This window comes from Theobroma cacao, chromosome 3 (genome assembly GCF_053813885.1).
Source record: "Theobroma cacao isolate CCN51 chromosome 3, ASM5381388v1, whole genome shotgun sequence".
In the NCBI taxonomy this organism is placed as follows: Eukaryota; Viridiplantae; Streptophyta; class Magnoliopsida; order Malvales; family Malvaceae; genus Theobroma; species Theobroma cacao.
Genome location: NC_142641.1, coordinates 33,899,235 through 33,914,098, shown reverse-complemented (window position 1 = coordinate 33,914,098; position 14,864 = coordinate 33,899,235). Strand labels below are relative to the sequence as shown.

Genomic DNA, 14,864 nt, shown 5'->3' with positions numbered 1-14,864 from the left:
CTCTCTCTTTTTCCAAAATCAACTCTATCCTTCACGCCTAAACCCCCCCTTTCACTAGATCTGACTAGTTTTCTCTTTTTTGTTTTTGTCTTGTGTTTGTTTTGATTTTCGATCTTGTGTTATTGTGGCTAGGGTAGTCTGCTGGTAGTTTAGGATTTTTGATGGCTGATTTGTGATTTTTCTGGTTGTTTGAACTTGCTTTTTTCTTTGTTTTCCGATTGGTTTTTTGGTTCCTCTTCTCTGATTTTTTTTTGCTCTCCTTTTAAAATCTTCTCCCTCCGCCTTTAATAACTGGATTGTCCAAAAATTTGGACAATCCAGAAGTGAAATCATGCTCTTTTGAGCATGATTTCATAATGCTCTGGCAGGTTGGAGGGATTGGCAGCCGGAGGTGACCGTTCATTCTCAAAACCCGGTTGCCTTTCAAGGGCTTTCCTGCCCTGTAATGATGGACTGGGAAAGGGGCTGAGCACACGCTCAGTCCCTTCTTGTTCATTCATCATTTCATTTTCATCATTTTTCATTTTTTAATTTATTTTATTTTGTATTTTATATTTTATTATCATTTTTATTTTAGAGGTGTCTACAGTTGCTATGTTTCTTTGGACTTGTGCACACAGTGAAACAAATCATAATGTCCAAAATAAATTTGAAAAATCGAGAGAGATTGTAAGTAGGAAGTTCGGTGAAGTATTAAATAGTTTATGTTTACTAGCCAATTAAATTGTCAAGGCTTCAAATTTTCAATTTGCAAAAGTTCCATCCAAAATTAAAAATGATCGTAGATATTGGCCTTATTTTCAATGGTGCATTGGTGCTATAGATGAATCACATGTTCCTGCTATTCCTTCTGCAAATGATCAAATTCATTTTATTGGTTGAAAGGGATATCCAACACACAATGTCATGTTAGTGTGTAATTTTGACATGCTATTTACTTTTATGGTTGTTGGTTGGCCTAGCACTACACATGACACCCGTATCTTTTCTACTGTGCTTGAAGAAATGAAAAATGTGTTCCCTCACTGTCGTAACGTGCAGGTCCGGGAACCCGACCGCTAGACGTGAATGTGAAAACTCACTAAAAATTAAACTAGGAGTCGCCACCAATCTTTTTTTACTAGGTGCGATTGGCCACCTATTGACTCGATTCTAATCGATGAAAACTTAAATTAATTTTAAGCCCACCGAAAAGAACCTTAAACCGGTCTATAATTTTTTGGATCTAGGTTCGGGAGTACGGTTACGCCCGGGGAAGGATTAGCACCTCTCGGACGCCCGTTCCATGAACGGTACCATTTTTAGATTATCCTATTGGGCTTTAATTTTTAATTTCACTAGATTTCCTTAATTATTATTTTTTATTTTATCTCCTATTTAACCTAAAATGGAATGCAAATAGGTGGCGAGATGAAATGCATGGCGTGAGATAAAAATGCCGGACAAATAACCTTTTATCGAGGATATTTTTCGAATCCGCCCATCATACTGGTGGGACTCGGGATACTTTCTCACCTAGGGAATTATCCGAGAAACTCGCCTTCGTAAATTCGACGAATAATTCCCGTCATCGGGGTCATCGTACGTTTTCTTTTTAAAATAATATTTTTGTGCATAATGAACTCAATTCGGGCAAAAGCCTTTTATTAAAGATGGTTCTCGAGCCCTCCCATCATGCTGGTGGGACCCGAGGACATCTTTTCACCTAAGAAACTTTTCGAGAAATACCCGCCTTCGCAGGATCCCCGAAAGATCCCATCATCGGGGCTTAAACTCGGAAACAGAAATATTTATATGCAATGATATGTATGATGCAATACATATATGCCATGCTGATGCAATTATCTATGTTTTTTGTTATTATTAATTATTTTTATTTTATTATATATTTTATTATCATATTTTCTATTCTTATTTCTTATTATTTTTTTTATACTTTACATTTTTTTGTTCTAAGTTCCTATGTTTTCCATTTATACTTAGACAAATTGCTTATAATTCTATGTTATTTTAGTGAACAAAAATTATATATTTTTTATTATACTATTTTTATTTTATATATTTTTATATTTTTTTATTATATTTTTCATAAGCAATCTTTTATTCAAACCTAATGTCCAATATCTTATTTTATATATATATTTATTACTATTTTTTATTTTTTATTTTTTACATTTTTTATAGTTTGTGCCATTTAATATTCAATGCTTAATTTTAAATTAGTTATTTTTTTATTATTTTATTTATTTAATGTCATGTATATTGTATTTTCACAAATTAATTATTTATTATATGTTTGAATTATTATTATTTATTTATTATTTTTATCAAGTAATTTTTTTGGTATAGTCAAACTTTTCATTTATTAAGAATTTCGGAACCTTGAAATCGAGGCCCTCCCATCGTACTGGTGGAGCCTTGATTCGGATTCTGAACCTAAGGAATATCGGCCCGGGATTGCGACTCCTCGCGCCCCGACCAATCATCCCATCATCGGTATTGTTTACTTAACTTATTTAATATTATTGTGTCTTAAGATTCAATTTTTCTAAGGTCAATTCTAATACCTATCTTATTATAATTATTTGACTAGCTCAACTACATATTTTTTTATTTAACATAAAATGTTTCTTCCTTGTTTATTCTCATTCACTAAATATATTTTTATAATCTAATGTATAAACATATTTTATATGCTCCTTACATGGTTTTACCCAAGGATACCTCACCAATGTCTCAATAGTCTCCAATTTTTACTTAACTTAACCTTTATATTTTTTTTTTTTTGCCTATCATCTATTTCATTCATTTATATTTTTATATTTTATATTTAGATCTCTAGATCTATCACTATAAACATATTTTATTTAGCAATTTATTATTATTATTTTTTGCTATGTGCTTTATTTTCCTAAGTTTCAATACCTCTAATAAATATTTTCTTACATTTGAATCCTTTTCTTATGTAAAAAAAAAAAATTATATTTATATATCCCTTTATTTGTATTACTTTCTTAAATCTCAAAAATAAAACCTAAGGATTTTAGAACGTTACATTGAAGTATTAATCTTAAATGATTAAACAATAGTCCTACAAATAAATAAAATGAACCAACTCAAGCCATAAAAATTTAAGAGAAATGATAAATATTTTACCTTTCTAAGCTCCTCAAAATCTACAGCCCACTCCAATCAAGCCAGCAAATTTTATTCTTCCAAAATATGACATTTGGGGTGGGAAATGAGAGGTCTACCCAAGACACACTTTAAGAAACCCCATTATTTTTTATCATTTTTTCACTTTTTCTTCCCTTTTCTCTCTCTAGTGCCTAGCTACTTCTCTTTCTCTCCACCCGTTTCTTTTTTTACTTTCTCACCCAATATCCTTTTTTGCTCTCTCACCCAAGATCTCTTTTTGCTCTCTCACCCAAGATCTCCCCCTTCCTCACTCACCCAAACCGGCGGCACTAAGAAAAAGCCCCCTGCCCTCTTTCTTTCTTCTTTCTTTTTTTTTGTTTGTGGCTTCCCCCTTGCTAGAAATCTGGAAATTTTTTGTTTTTACAGATTTGTTCATCTCCTCCCCCCCCAATGCTACAGTGTCCCCTCCTTTATACCCGATTCTTGGGCTCTGGAGGGGGCACGCTCCACTACCTTGCCAGACGCGAATTTTTCGCGTCTGGCAGGGTGAGGGAGGTGCCTGGCAGGGTGCGTCCGCACCCTGCCAGTTGTACCTCACTCCCCACTTTTTCATTTCTTCTTTATTTTAATTTTTATTATTTTTATTTATTTTTTGTTTATGATTTAGTGTCTACACTCACCCTCCAGAAGGTACAACTTATAATTTTTATTGTATAAAGTTTGACATTTTATATATTTATCTCTTGAATTTTTATAATGAACTAATACTTAAAGCTTTAACTTTTTTCTTAAGTAAATATTATGTAGTGGATGCTGGTTACCATAATATGAAAGGGTATCTAGCACCTTATAAAGGTGAAAGATATCACATTCCTGATTTTAGAGGTTGCAGTCAGCCAGAAGGTCTAGAAGAAACATTCAACCATGCGCATTCTTCGTTAAGAAATGTCATTGAACGAACAATTGGAGTTTGGAAGAATAAGTGGCATATTCTACGTGATATGAAGCCATTTTCGTTGATAAAACAAGAAAAGATTATTGTTGCAACAACGACACTTTATAACTACATTAGATAATGTGGTGTTATAGATGAAGAGTTTGACAAATGTGATCGTAATCCCAATTATATTCCTAAAAGTCAAGAAGAAAGAAGTAATGATGAAGAAATGGGTTCATATACTTCTAGAAGAGCATTGGATGATAGTTATATGGGTAGAGTTCGTAACCAAATAGCTACTGCATTGATGGAAAATAAAAATGGTTAATTTATGAGTTATTTATGAATCATGTGTTACCTATCAATTATTTATAAAACTTTTTTTTATAATTTATTATTAATTATAAACTTTATGTTATATAAAAATGCTTTTTATATTTTCAAAATTTTATTTTAAATAGATAAAAAATAAAGTTAATTTTTTCTATTTTGAACAAAGAAATTTGTAATTAATAGAAAGTTATTTATTAAATACCCTTTATGGTAATTTTAACAAAAATTAGAATTTATATAAATTATTTTTTCAAACAGCTTATCTATAAAAAAAAGCTTATAAAAATAAATTTACCAAATGGTTTTAACTTAATTTTAAAAGCTATTATTTTTCATAAGAGCTTTATAATAGTTTTTAAACTAAAAATAAGCTAGGCCAAACATGTTTGAAGTAAGATTTTGGTAGTTGCTAAATCCCACTTTGCGTTATGTTTTGGTTTTTTTGAAATTTCAAAATTTGGTGGAGGCACCTAATCTACAACAAGACATATAAAGTAATAAATCTTGTATCATCACTATTCAATAATTGATCATTCGGCCAAGTAGTCCATTAGGACCATATATGCATTACACCAAATGCAATTAAACCAAGATGCATTACAAGAAAAAGATGTTCGAAATTTACATAAGCATATTTCACTCACAAATCATCCAACATTGACTCCAAATCTTGCATAATATTCAGAACACTTCCAGCAAAACTTGAAAATTCGCAAATTACCATGAGTCATATCCACAAAAAGACAATAGTTTCTAAAAAAGTGACAATTAGTTATTTGGATACATTTTAATCATTAGCAATTTTAATGAAGTTCAATATAGATTAGATCTTAATATTATCTACACTTTGAAATTTTTTTTAAAAAAAGACAATATTGGAACAAAAGCAACCAGATCAGACTATCGGGATGTAGAGTTACCCCGTACTAATTCATCAACCATATGGTGATCTAAACCCAAAATAAGAGATCTCTCAGTCAAAATCTTTCAACAATTTTAATGGGTCTAGGATCTTTATCAAGAACCCAAAACGGCAACTTTGATTCTCTAAGCTATCTAATAAGAACTCAAATGCATATTTCAAAATTAAAAAAATAATTGAACTGAGAAAGAAAGAGAGATTCCAAAGCCTAACAAAAAGGAAATAGAAAACAAACTACAAAGAAAAAGAAAAATAGTACCTGAATGCAATTTTGAATTCTTTTTTTTTAAGTTTTGTAAAAATAAAAAAATTTCAGATTTTGTTATTTTGGGTCTTATGTTTTTTCTAGTAGTCTTTGTTGAGAGGAATAGAGAAAAGAAAGATTGTGATTTGTGTTGGAGAGAGTGGTTTGCATAGAGAGGGATAAGAGAGGGAGATAGATTGAAATTAGGTTTTTTTGAGAGAATAATATTGAAATTGCTTTTAATAGATGAGGATATTTTTATAACAAAAAGAAAAACTTTCCTCAAAAATTGATATGTCGTTAAAAGAAAAGAAAGAAAAAACTTGTATAACTTTTCTAAAGTTTTTTTTTTTAGATTTTGTTTTTTAAAAAAAATGAAAAAAAAAAGCCAAACAAGCACAATATATTATTAAAGAAAAAGAAAAGATTGCAATTGTGAGACAAAGTTAGCAAGAGATGGATTTGACTCACAAAATTTTCACACTTTGTCTAATGTATTGCACTAATATGCAATAATGACACTTTTGAACCATTCACAACAAGTTAATGAGTTAAAGTGACCAAGGATTAATATCTTCGGTTTTTTTTTTTTTTTCCAATTTTTAATGTTTTATTTATTTTATCTTAATTAATAAAGAAAATAAAAATAAAAATAAAAATAGAAACTTTTTCTTTATTCTCACGCTGAGTGAAGATGAACCAAATCCAAAAAACTAAGCGAGAAACACACAGAAGCATAGCTCAGAGACACAAACTCAGAAGAAGCTTTGATTAGGGTTTATATACTCCGAAAATACCTTTCTTTTTCTCATCAAAAATGCTCTAAATTCCTATATTTTCGAAATTCTAGGGTTCCTTTCTTTTTTTCCATTGTCTTTCCATTTTATCTCCCACTTTCAACTGGTAAGCCACCGTTAGTTTGATTTATTTCGTCTTCTTTTTTTCATTCATTTATCTTTTTAACTTAGTTACTTTGATGCTGTTTTTTTTTTTTTAAATTAAATAGTCGTTTTACCTCCTTAATTATTGGTATTTTTGGTTTTAGCTGTTTGGTTGCTGAAAAAGTTGATGGAAAAGAATGGAAAACGGAAAGTTTGGTTTTTGTTTAAACTTAGCTTTGTAGAGTTTCCTTATGGATTTGAATTGAATTCAACATTGGTTTTCAATTCGAGAACGTGGCATTTGAAGCTTTTTCAGCCTCTGCTGTTTTTTTTTTGACAGTATTGAATGCATTTGAAATATGTAAGTTAGAGAATGATTTTTTTTTTTTTATGAATAAAGGAAGCAATTTTGATATTGCTGGGTTATATTTTGCTTAATAGTTTGAAATTTGAAGGACTTGAAATGGAAATTTAAAGCGATATGCTTCTGATTTCCGTTTGTTCTTGTTGGTTATGGGGAAATATATTTGATTTTGACTGTTTAATGCGTTAGTTGAAGCGAACAACATGTTCAGGTAGTTCTGAAATGCAATTCATTGCTTTATAGGTTTGTGCTGCTTCCTTGTTGGATTCCCTATTGTTTTGTGTTTAGAACTGGCTTTCACTTAGTTGTTAACTTTATATTTTTACCTATTCTCTGATTTGAATGTGATTTTCCGCAGGGGATTTAGAAGCTTGAGTTGAAGGCTACACCTGTGCAACCTGCTTTTTGTGCTAAAACTTTTGGTTTCAGTAATACTACTAAGAGATGTATACTCAAGGGAGTCATAATCCTCAGCCACAACAGGGTACTCAAAAACCCATGTCCTCCCTATATCAGCAGCGCCTGCCAGGTCCACCACCTTCTCTACCTCACTTCCAGCAAGGCCCATTGGCCTATACATCGTATCAGCATGGTCCTGCAGCACCTCATCAAATTCCACCTGGTGGGTTGCCAAATACAGGTCAATCTTATCTACACCCACCCATGCATGTTCATCGAGGTGCTTTATTGCCACATATGTATCAGACTGCTCAACAGAATTCACAACATCATTCACATTTAGGGGCCCAGAATGCACATAATATGCCACAACTGGTGCTTCCTTCTCCAATTAGTGCATCTCACACAGAGGTTTCACAGGCCCAGCCACATCCTAGAGCATTACCTCCACCTCCTCCTCCTCCTCCTCAGTCACAAGGACAAACATTTTATAGAGCTCCAGTGAATCCTCTGCCTCAGAAGCCAGGACTTCCGCATATCTCATCACATCCACCCCTCCCTCCTACAACTAGTTTCTTCACTTCAGCTCCACTAGGAAGCCTTGTACACTCAACAGGTGGAGACCATAATGTGCTGTCTACTGCTTCCCTTCCACCCCCACCCCTACCCTCTTCTCCACCGCCTATTCTACCATCTCCTCCACCTTCAACCTCTACTCCTTTTTCATTTTCTAAGCCTGTCCAAATTTCTTCCAACTTGCCCTGTCATTTGGACTCAGATGGCTCTAAGTTAAGTGCTTCAGGTTCCATGGATGAAGTTGCGGCTCCAAATCAGGTCAAACATAATTTAATTGCAGATAATGGCTCTCTGAATAAGGGAGTGGGGAATGGCTGTGACATGAGTTCTCTGGTTGGAGATAAGTTATCATTAGAAGTATGTTTGACAAATGATCACTCTTCCACTCCTCTGAAGCCAACTGATGAAAAGGTTGTTGAAAGGATTGAAGCTTTGTGCCAGTGTATTGCTAAGAATGGTCCTGATTATGAGGACATGGTACGTAAAAAAGAATCTGGCAAGCCAGAGTATGCATTTTTGCATGGTGGTGGGCTGGGAAGTGAGGCTGCAATAGCACATGATTTTTTCCAGTGGATGAAAAAGAAAAGTATTTTGTCATGTAAATTAGATGAACAGCAAGGGAATTCAACTTTGAGGCCTTCAAAAAACGAGCCTTCTGAGCAACCATTCAATTTGGTGATTACTGCTGCTTCTTATTTGCCTGATGATTCTGACATGGAGATGGAAGGTTGGCATTTTTTGTTATAGTTATGCTTCCTAATGTTCAGAATTTTTTTAACTTCTGCTTCCTAATGTTCAGAATCCTTTTAGCTTTGGCTTCCTATTAGTTTAGAATCTTTTAACATCATGTAAAAATATTTTCCATTTTATGTGTTATGAGCTCCAAAAGAATCAGTACTGATCTTGTTCATATAGACTTCCTTGAAACTTATTAATGGTAACTCAACCAGAGCACAAGTCATATTCTATTAGGGATATCCAAAGATGTTATATTATGTACTGTATTTTTAAGTATATTTTCTGATTATTAGTACTCTCTACTTACAGTTGCATGCTGATTTTTTTCTATATTTATTTTTTCTTTTTCTGGTGGGTGATGTCAAGATGATATCACCCAAATTGATGATGAGCAGGAAACAAATCGGTCACTTGAAGGCCTGGACAGTCAGTGTGATATCAATGACAACATGCTTAATGTAAAAGAGCAGTTACATCCATTGAAGATATCGGCAGAATATAATTCATACAAGGATGTTTCTTCTGAAAAGGAATCAGCTGCTGGCAGTTTAGGATTGGGTGAACAAGGTCAATTTAATATCTAATTATCATATTAAGCCCTCTTTGTTTTGCTTGTCCTGTTTCCTTAGTATGTATTTCATTTACAAAATTGTTTGCTTTATAGAAATTAATCACATATCAATACTTGCTGATGGCCCCAGAATGCTGTTTTACCTAGTTTTGTTATATTCCAGAATATTCATTGACATGTCTTTATCTCATATAATTTGCTCTCATTTGTTGTATGTTTAGTGAGTTTTAAAGATTTTTCCCTCTTAAATTCATGTCCAGAAGGCATTGCCAATGCTGACAAAAAGGCAATTGGGGCATCAGTTTCCAAAGTTATTGCAGTCAAAAATTTAGCTGTACCTACTGAGCAGCCCTTAGTCACTAGTTTGGAGAAATTAGATACTTCCAGTCAACTTGCAAAAGGTGGCAGTCCATTCAGACTTCTACAAGACTATGCTTCTGATGACAACTCAGAAAAAGATGTTGAGAACTGCGGTGAAAATACATGTGTTTCGTTAGGTGCTAATTTGCATAGAGATGCTGGGTCTAGTTTGGAGAATGTTAGTAGTCACTGCAAGACTGAAAAGGGGTTTGGGCCACTCTATATATTAAGCATGCCATGTGCAGTTGCGAGTTCAGAAGTGGTTGAAGGCACTGTCACAACCTCTAGCATAAATGGGAATGAACATGTTGATAATAAGCACGTACATCAAATTTCTAACCATCATGCTGCTTCTATGGAGGTTTTCCAAAAGGAAAATGTCATGGTTGGTGCTAGTGTTGACAGTGCTAGGTTTAGCAAGGTAAATAGGCAAGAGGAAGAAAATGGGACTCTTGGTTTCACTCAACAGAAAGTAGATAAGTTTGGGCGATTGGCCAGGGATGGTGCTAGTGATAGTGATGATGATTCACACTATATTGGGAGGCATAGAAGAGGCAGAAGTTGGAGCAGAAGTCAGAGCCGTTCACCTCCTGATAGAAGAAGAAGGAGAAGTCCACGGAGAAGAAGTGAGAAGCGAAGCCGATCTCGCAGGTTATTTTTTCAAATTGTTTGTCTGTTGGTTTATGGCTTGGAGTTTTTTTTTTTTTAATTTATCTTTTAAGAAATATGACATCTTAAAAAGAGTTATGTTCCTTACAAACTCATGTTGCATTCCTTGTTTATGAGTTGTGGAAAGTTTTAAATTTCTTGCTTCTTGTTTTAGCTGGTCTCCAAGAAATTGTAGAAGCAGGAGCAGGTCTCCAAGAAATCGTAGAAGCAGGAGCCGGTCTCCCAGAACTCGCAGAAGCAGGAGCAGGTCTCCCAGAAATCATAGGAGCAAGAGCAGGTCTCCTAATTTTCGGCGGGCAGGTGAATTCATTGGTGAGAATAAGAGACGAGTGAAGGGACAGATGCCAGACTGTTTTGACTTCCGTCGAGGCAGGTGCTACCGCGGAGCATCTTGTCGTTATCTGCACCATGATTTTAGCAAGAGTGATGAACCATTGCGGCAAAGGAACAAACAACAGTATCTGGAGTTTCCTCAGAGTTCTAGGACTAATGTTCATGAAGAGATCAAGCAGATCTCTGAGAGAGTATGTGATCATGATCATGATGAAGTTAGAGATCCAGAAGTGAAACCGTATAGTAATTTTTTCGCTTCAAGAGATATGAATATTAATCGCAAAAGAGAAGATTCTGTTGGTGGAGGTGTTCATAATCAAGATCGTCAATCAACTGAGTATCACATGGTTACATCTGAGAAATGTAGAGATATTCCTGCCCCTGTATTCAGAGGACACTTGGTAGAAAACAAGCAGAAAGGACCTAGTCCTGTCACTAACGAGGATTGTCAAGAAGCAGCAGAATCTCACCACCCTTCAATTGTTGATACCTTGTCGGTTGGTTATATTGATAAACTGAAGTCATTTGATAATGCCTCCCAGAAAATACTTATGTCTTTCAAAAATTCTGACCAGAAGTCTCTCTCCAGTCCTTTAGATCAGGTGTGTCAAAATGCTGATTGCCGGCCTCTACAGTCAGATAACTCATCTGTATCTGATTCTTCTCCACTTAAAACTACTACATCCTCACCAAATAGGCATACAAAGAGCAATGCTCATCCAAATACAATGGAGCTCTATAATCATCCTTCTCAAATACCCTCCCCTTCTTTCCCACACTCACAGGGTATAGATAATCCACATATGAAACAGCAGCAGACTGCATCTTCCATGTTTCAATCTTCTGGGGAAAGCTTTCCTTCTTACATGTTACCCAACCAACATTCTTACTTTGCTCTACAGCCAAATTCCTCTTCGACTTCAGTGCCTCCACCACCACCATTGCCACCACAGGATGTAACTGTAAATTCAGGAACTGTAACTCCTGGCGTTTCTTCACATTTTCGGCAGAGTCACTTGCCTCTGAGGAATGATTTTGGTTCGCAGATTGGTCCAAGATCTTACCCAACTGAATTTCCTGCACATTCTCAGTCTGATGGGTTTCAGCAACAAGCTTATCTACCAATTCAGGAAGCAAATCGACCTTTCTTGCATGCTTCTTTGCCTGTCTATAACATGCCTATACAACAATTTGGAGCTCCTAGTATGTCTAGAGATGATGGCTTAACACAACCTCCAACACACAATGTTATTGCTTCAAATTCCTTTGCTCAGGGCAACACTCATCCTCACACTATGCCCTTTTCAGAACAGTTGCTGGGAAACAAAATGCAACCATTTCCTGGTGAGAGTTTGCCATCAGGTGGACTGTCAAACTCGTCTTCTTATATTCATCCTTATTCACAGCAGCAACAACCACCAAACAGTTCACACCACCCTATGGTTGACAATCTTCATAATCTTACTGGGAAGATGAATTCTTCAATAAAAGATCCACCAGATATTAGGGACACAATGTCCCACCGTGTTGATATTGGAGGATCAACTAGTTCAACTTTTCCTGATCCATATGCATCTAATCTTGACCAGCCACTAAATTCCAAATACAGTTCTGATGTTCTCAGGCAAGAAAAAGATAAAACCTACAATAACAGTCCTTTCAGTTTGACTCATGCTCCAGTTGATGGGAGAAGTATTGGATCTCAACAAGCAACTTCCTCACCCAATTCTGCTAGAGCCATTGGGCAGAATTTTCCTAGATCAGGTGGTGACCAGTATGATCCACTTTTTGATAGCATTGAGCCATCTTCAAGGTTATCCAGAAAATTTGATTATATTCAAAAGTTGGAAGTGACTGGTGACTCTGACATCTTATTGGGGCTTACTGGTTCCAACAAACCATTGGATATGGAGGAAAATGACAGGAGGAAAGATGGTGGAGCTGTTGCTTCTGCAGCATCTGCAGATAATGAGGAATTTGGTGAGACTGCTGATGCTGAAGTGGGAGCTGTTGAGAATGGAAGTCCAAGTAATCAAGTTGAAGTTAACATGACTACTGGTGAGATTGAGATTGATCAGATAAAGTCTCCAGGGAAGAGCAAAGAGAATAAAGGTTCGAGATCGATGAAGCTTTTCAAGGTTGCCCTTGCAGATTTTGTAAAGGAGGTTTTAAAGCCATCATGGCGACAGGGTAATATGAGCAAGGAGGCTTTTAAGACTATTGTCAAGAAGACTGTTGATAAGGTGTCAGGAGCTATGAAGAGCTACCAGATACCTAAATCTCGTGCAAAGATTGATCAATACATCGAGTCATCTCAGCGGAAATTGACGAAACTTGTGATGGTAAATTCTCATCTGGTCCTTTTTATCTTCTTGCTGAAATTAACATGGCAAGGGGTCATTTTATGTGATGTACTTCTGGAATAGGGGCACACTAAATTTTTTTTTCTACCTCTTTTTTTTTTTTTTTTTTTGCCCAAGAAGACATGCCTGGGGCACACTAAAATTTGTTTGGGTATAGTTTGATAATTTGATTTATTTATTTTGTTTGGATTATTTTATTTTTATGCTGTGAGAAACCATGCATGCAATCAACTTGAAGCATCCTCAAGGCATACATATGTTGCAATAAGGTAGACAGTAATGTTTAATGAGTGCCATGCCTATTAGTGATAGCCAACCTCTTTACATTTGGCTTCATTTTTGATGTTTTCAGTGACTTCTCACACATAATCATGTCTAATCTGTTGGAGAAGTTGACTTTTGACTTTTCTTTCATAAAGTTCCATACAGCTTAAACTAATGGCTAAAAGGTTGATTTGTTAAGAGTGTTGGTTTTGCCTGATGCGGTGATGATGTTTTAAATTCAGTTTTATAAAATATTTTCCCATCACGTGTTTGCAGGGTTATGTTGATAAGTATGTCAAAGTGTAGGGCTTGGCATCAACATTTTGATCCCTGGCATTTTCACTGGTGTAGACTTATGATTAGACACGTGAGTTTCTTTCCTTTCATGTTCCTGTGGCATTGAAGCTTTGAAAACTAATGTGTTTGTTGCAGTGCTTTGACAAAGGATGATAAATTTTGAGTTGGTGATGGTAGAAGTTGGTTTGTATAGTCTGTAAAGGTGATCAAGGCAAGAGATTATTTATCAGTCTCAGCAAAACCCAAAGGAGGATCCAGAAAGGTGTGTTTAATTTTCACATGAATATGATGAATATCTTGTCTTTCTTTTGGTTAAAATTAGTGAACCAAGAACAAAAAGGAATCAAGTATCTATAGTATTTTGTTTGTATATCATTCCCTACTTGTAGATATCCAGTGTATTTCATTGGCTATGCGCTCATTGTGAGGAGAAGTGATGCTTTATTTGGAAACTTGCATATGTCAAAAAGGAATTGGTTGAAGATCCCGAATACAAGATTCATTAGCCAATTGTGTTGTTCATTAGGTATACATACAGAAAAGCAAAACCTGCCTAGTTCTTAAGTGTATGGAATTTTTCTTTTGCCTAAATGGACTGATTTTGAATGAACTATTCTGAAATGGAAAATTGACCCTTCCAGATCTTGCTTGGTCTTGTTTTCCATTGTTATTATGAAATGGAAAATTGATGCTTTGGCTTTTCAAAAACGAAAAAAAAAAAAAATTAGCTATCATCTTTTTATTCATGCTAATGTTATCTCCTTCTCTTGTTTATTTCTCTTTTATATTTTCTCTTCCTGTTTTAAATTATTTTTGGCAAGTGCCAATAATACAAAACAGAAAATTGATTAACATAAAAATCTCTATTTTACTTAAGAATCGGGTTTTTAGGATTGAGTGTTAGCTTGATTAATTAAAATAAGGCGCATTTTTATATCTTGATGATTTTGAAAAGTCCTCACCACTTTCTTTTATTCGCGTATTATTAAATTTTTTGTAATAAAAAGTGTAAGTTTCGATGTATAAAACATAAACATGTAGGAGTAAGTACTTAAGAATTTTTCTAGAAATTTGCCATAGTAATTGTCTTGAGAGATTCGATCATTTGTAGGATTTTCAATTTTTATAATAAACTTTTGGATGCATATTTATTTCAATAAAAATTTGTATTTTTATTTTTGGGATAAATATTTGTTTTTTTTTTCATAAAATAATTACTTTATTGCGTCGTATATGAAACTCGAGAAAGTGACATCCCGTATTTGTGTAAGGGATTTTGATAAAATCATCGACCAAATTATGAAGTTTTATAAACGGAATTCGTTGGCAGTTCCAATGCATTGCGTCGGCATTATCAACAGAATGCGTTTGTCCTTTCGACGGAATTGTTATGAATTTTTTTACAAAATTAGGTTAGATTTTTTACGAAAAGAATGAGCTATTATGTTGGAATTTCAATAAGAATTTTAGCGAAA

General features: G+C 34.5%; 1 protein-coding gene across 3 annotated transcripts; it reads left to right on the top strand.

Moving 5' to 3' along the window:
- Positions 1-6,245: 6,245 nt before the first annotated feature.
- Positions 6,246-13,995, top strand: LOC18604859 (uncharacterized). 3 transcript variants are annotated; one of them, XR_016025037.1, is made up of 7 exons: positions 6,246-6,477; positions 7,178-8,521; positions 8,899-9,099; positions 9,364-10,114; positions 10,287-12,807; positions 13,369-13,459; positions 13,525-13,995. XR_016025037.1 is itself a non-coding variant. In XM_088804166.1 (6 exons), exons 2-6 carry the CDS (start codon positions 7,264-7,266, stop codon positions 13,396-13,398), a joined length of 4,761 nt encoding a protein of 1,586 aa, XP_088660292.1. In that variant the 5' UTR covers positions 6,246-6,477; positions 7,178-7,263; the 3' UTR covers positions 13,399-13,995. The 3 variants fall into 3 exon arrangements, 2 of the variants coding, with proteins under 2 accessions (XP_088660292.1, XP_088660293.1); XM_088804166.1 differs by having other exon boundaries at positions 13,369-13,995; XM_088804167.1 differs by lacking the exon at positions 6,246-6,477 and adding an exon at positions 7,003-7,062 and having other exon boundaries at positions 13,369-13,995.
- The last annotated feature ends 869 nt before the right edge of the window (positions 13,996-14,864 follow it).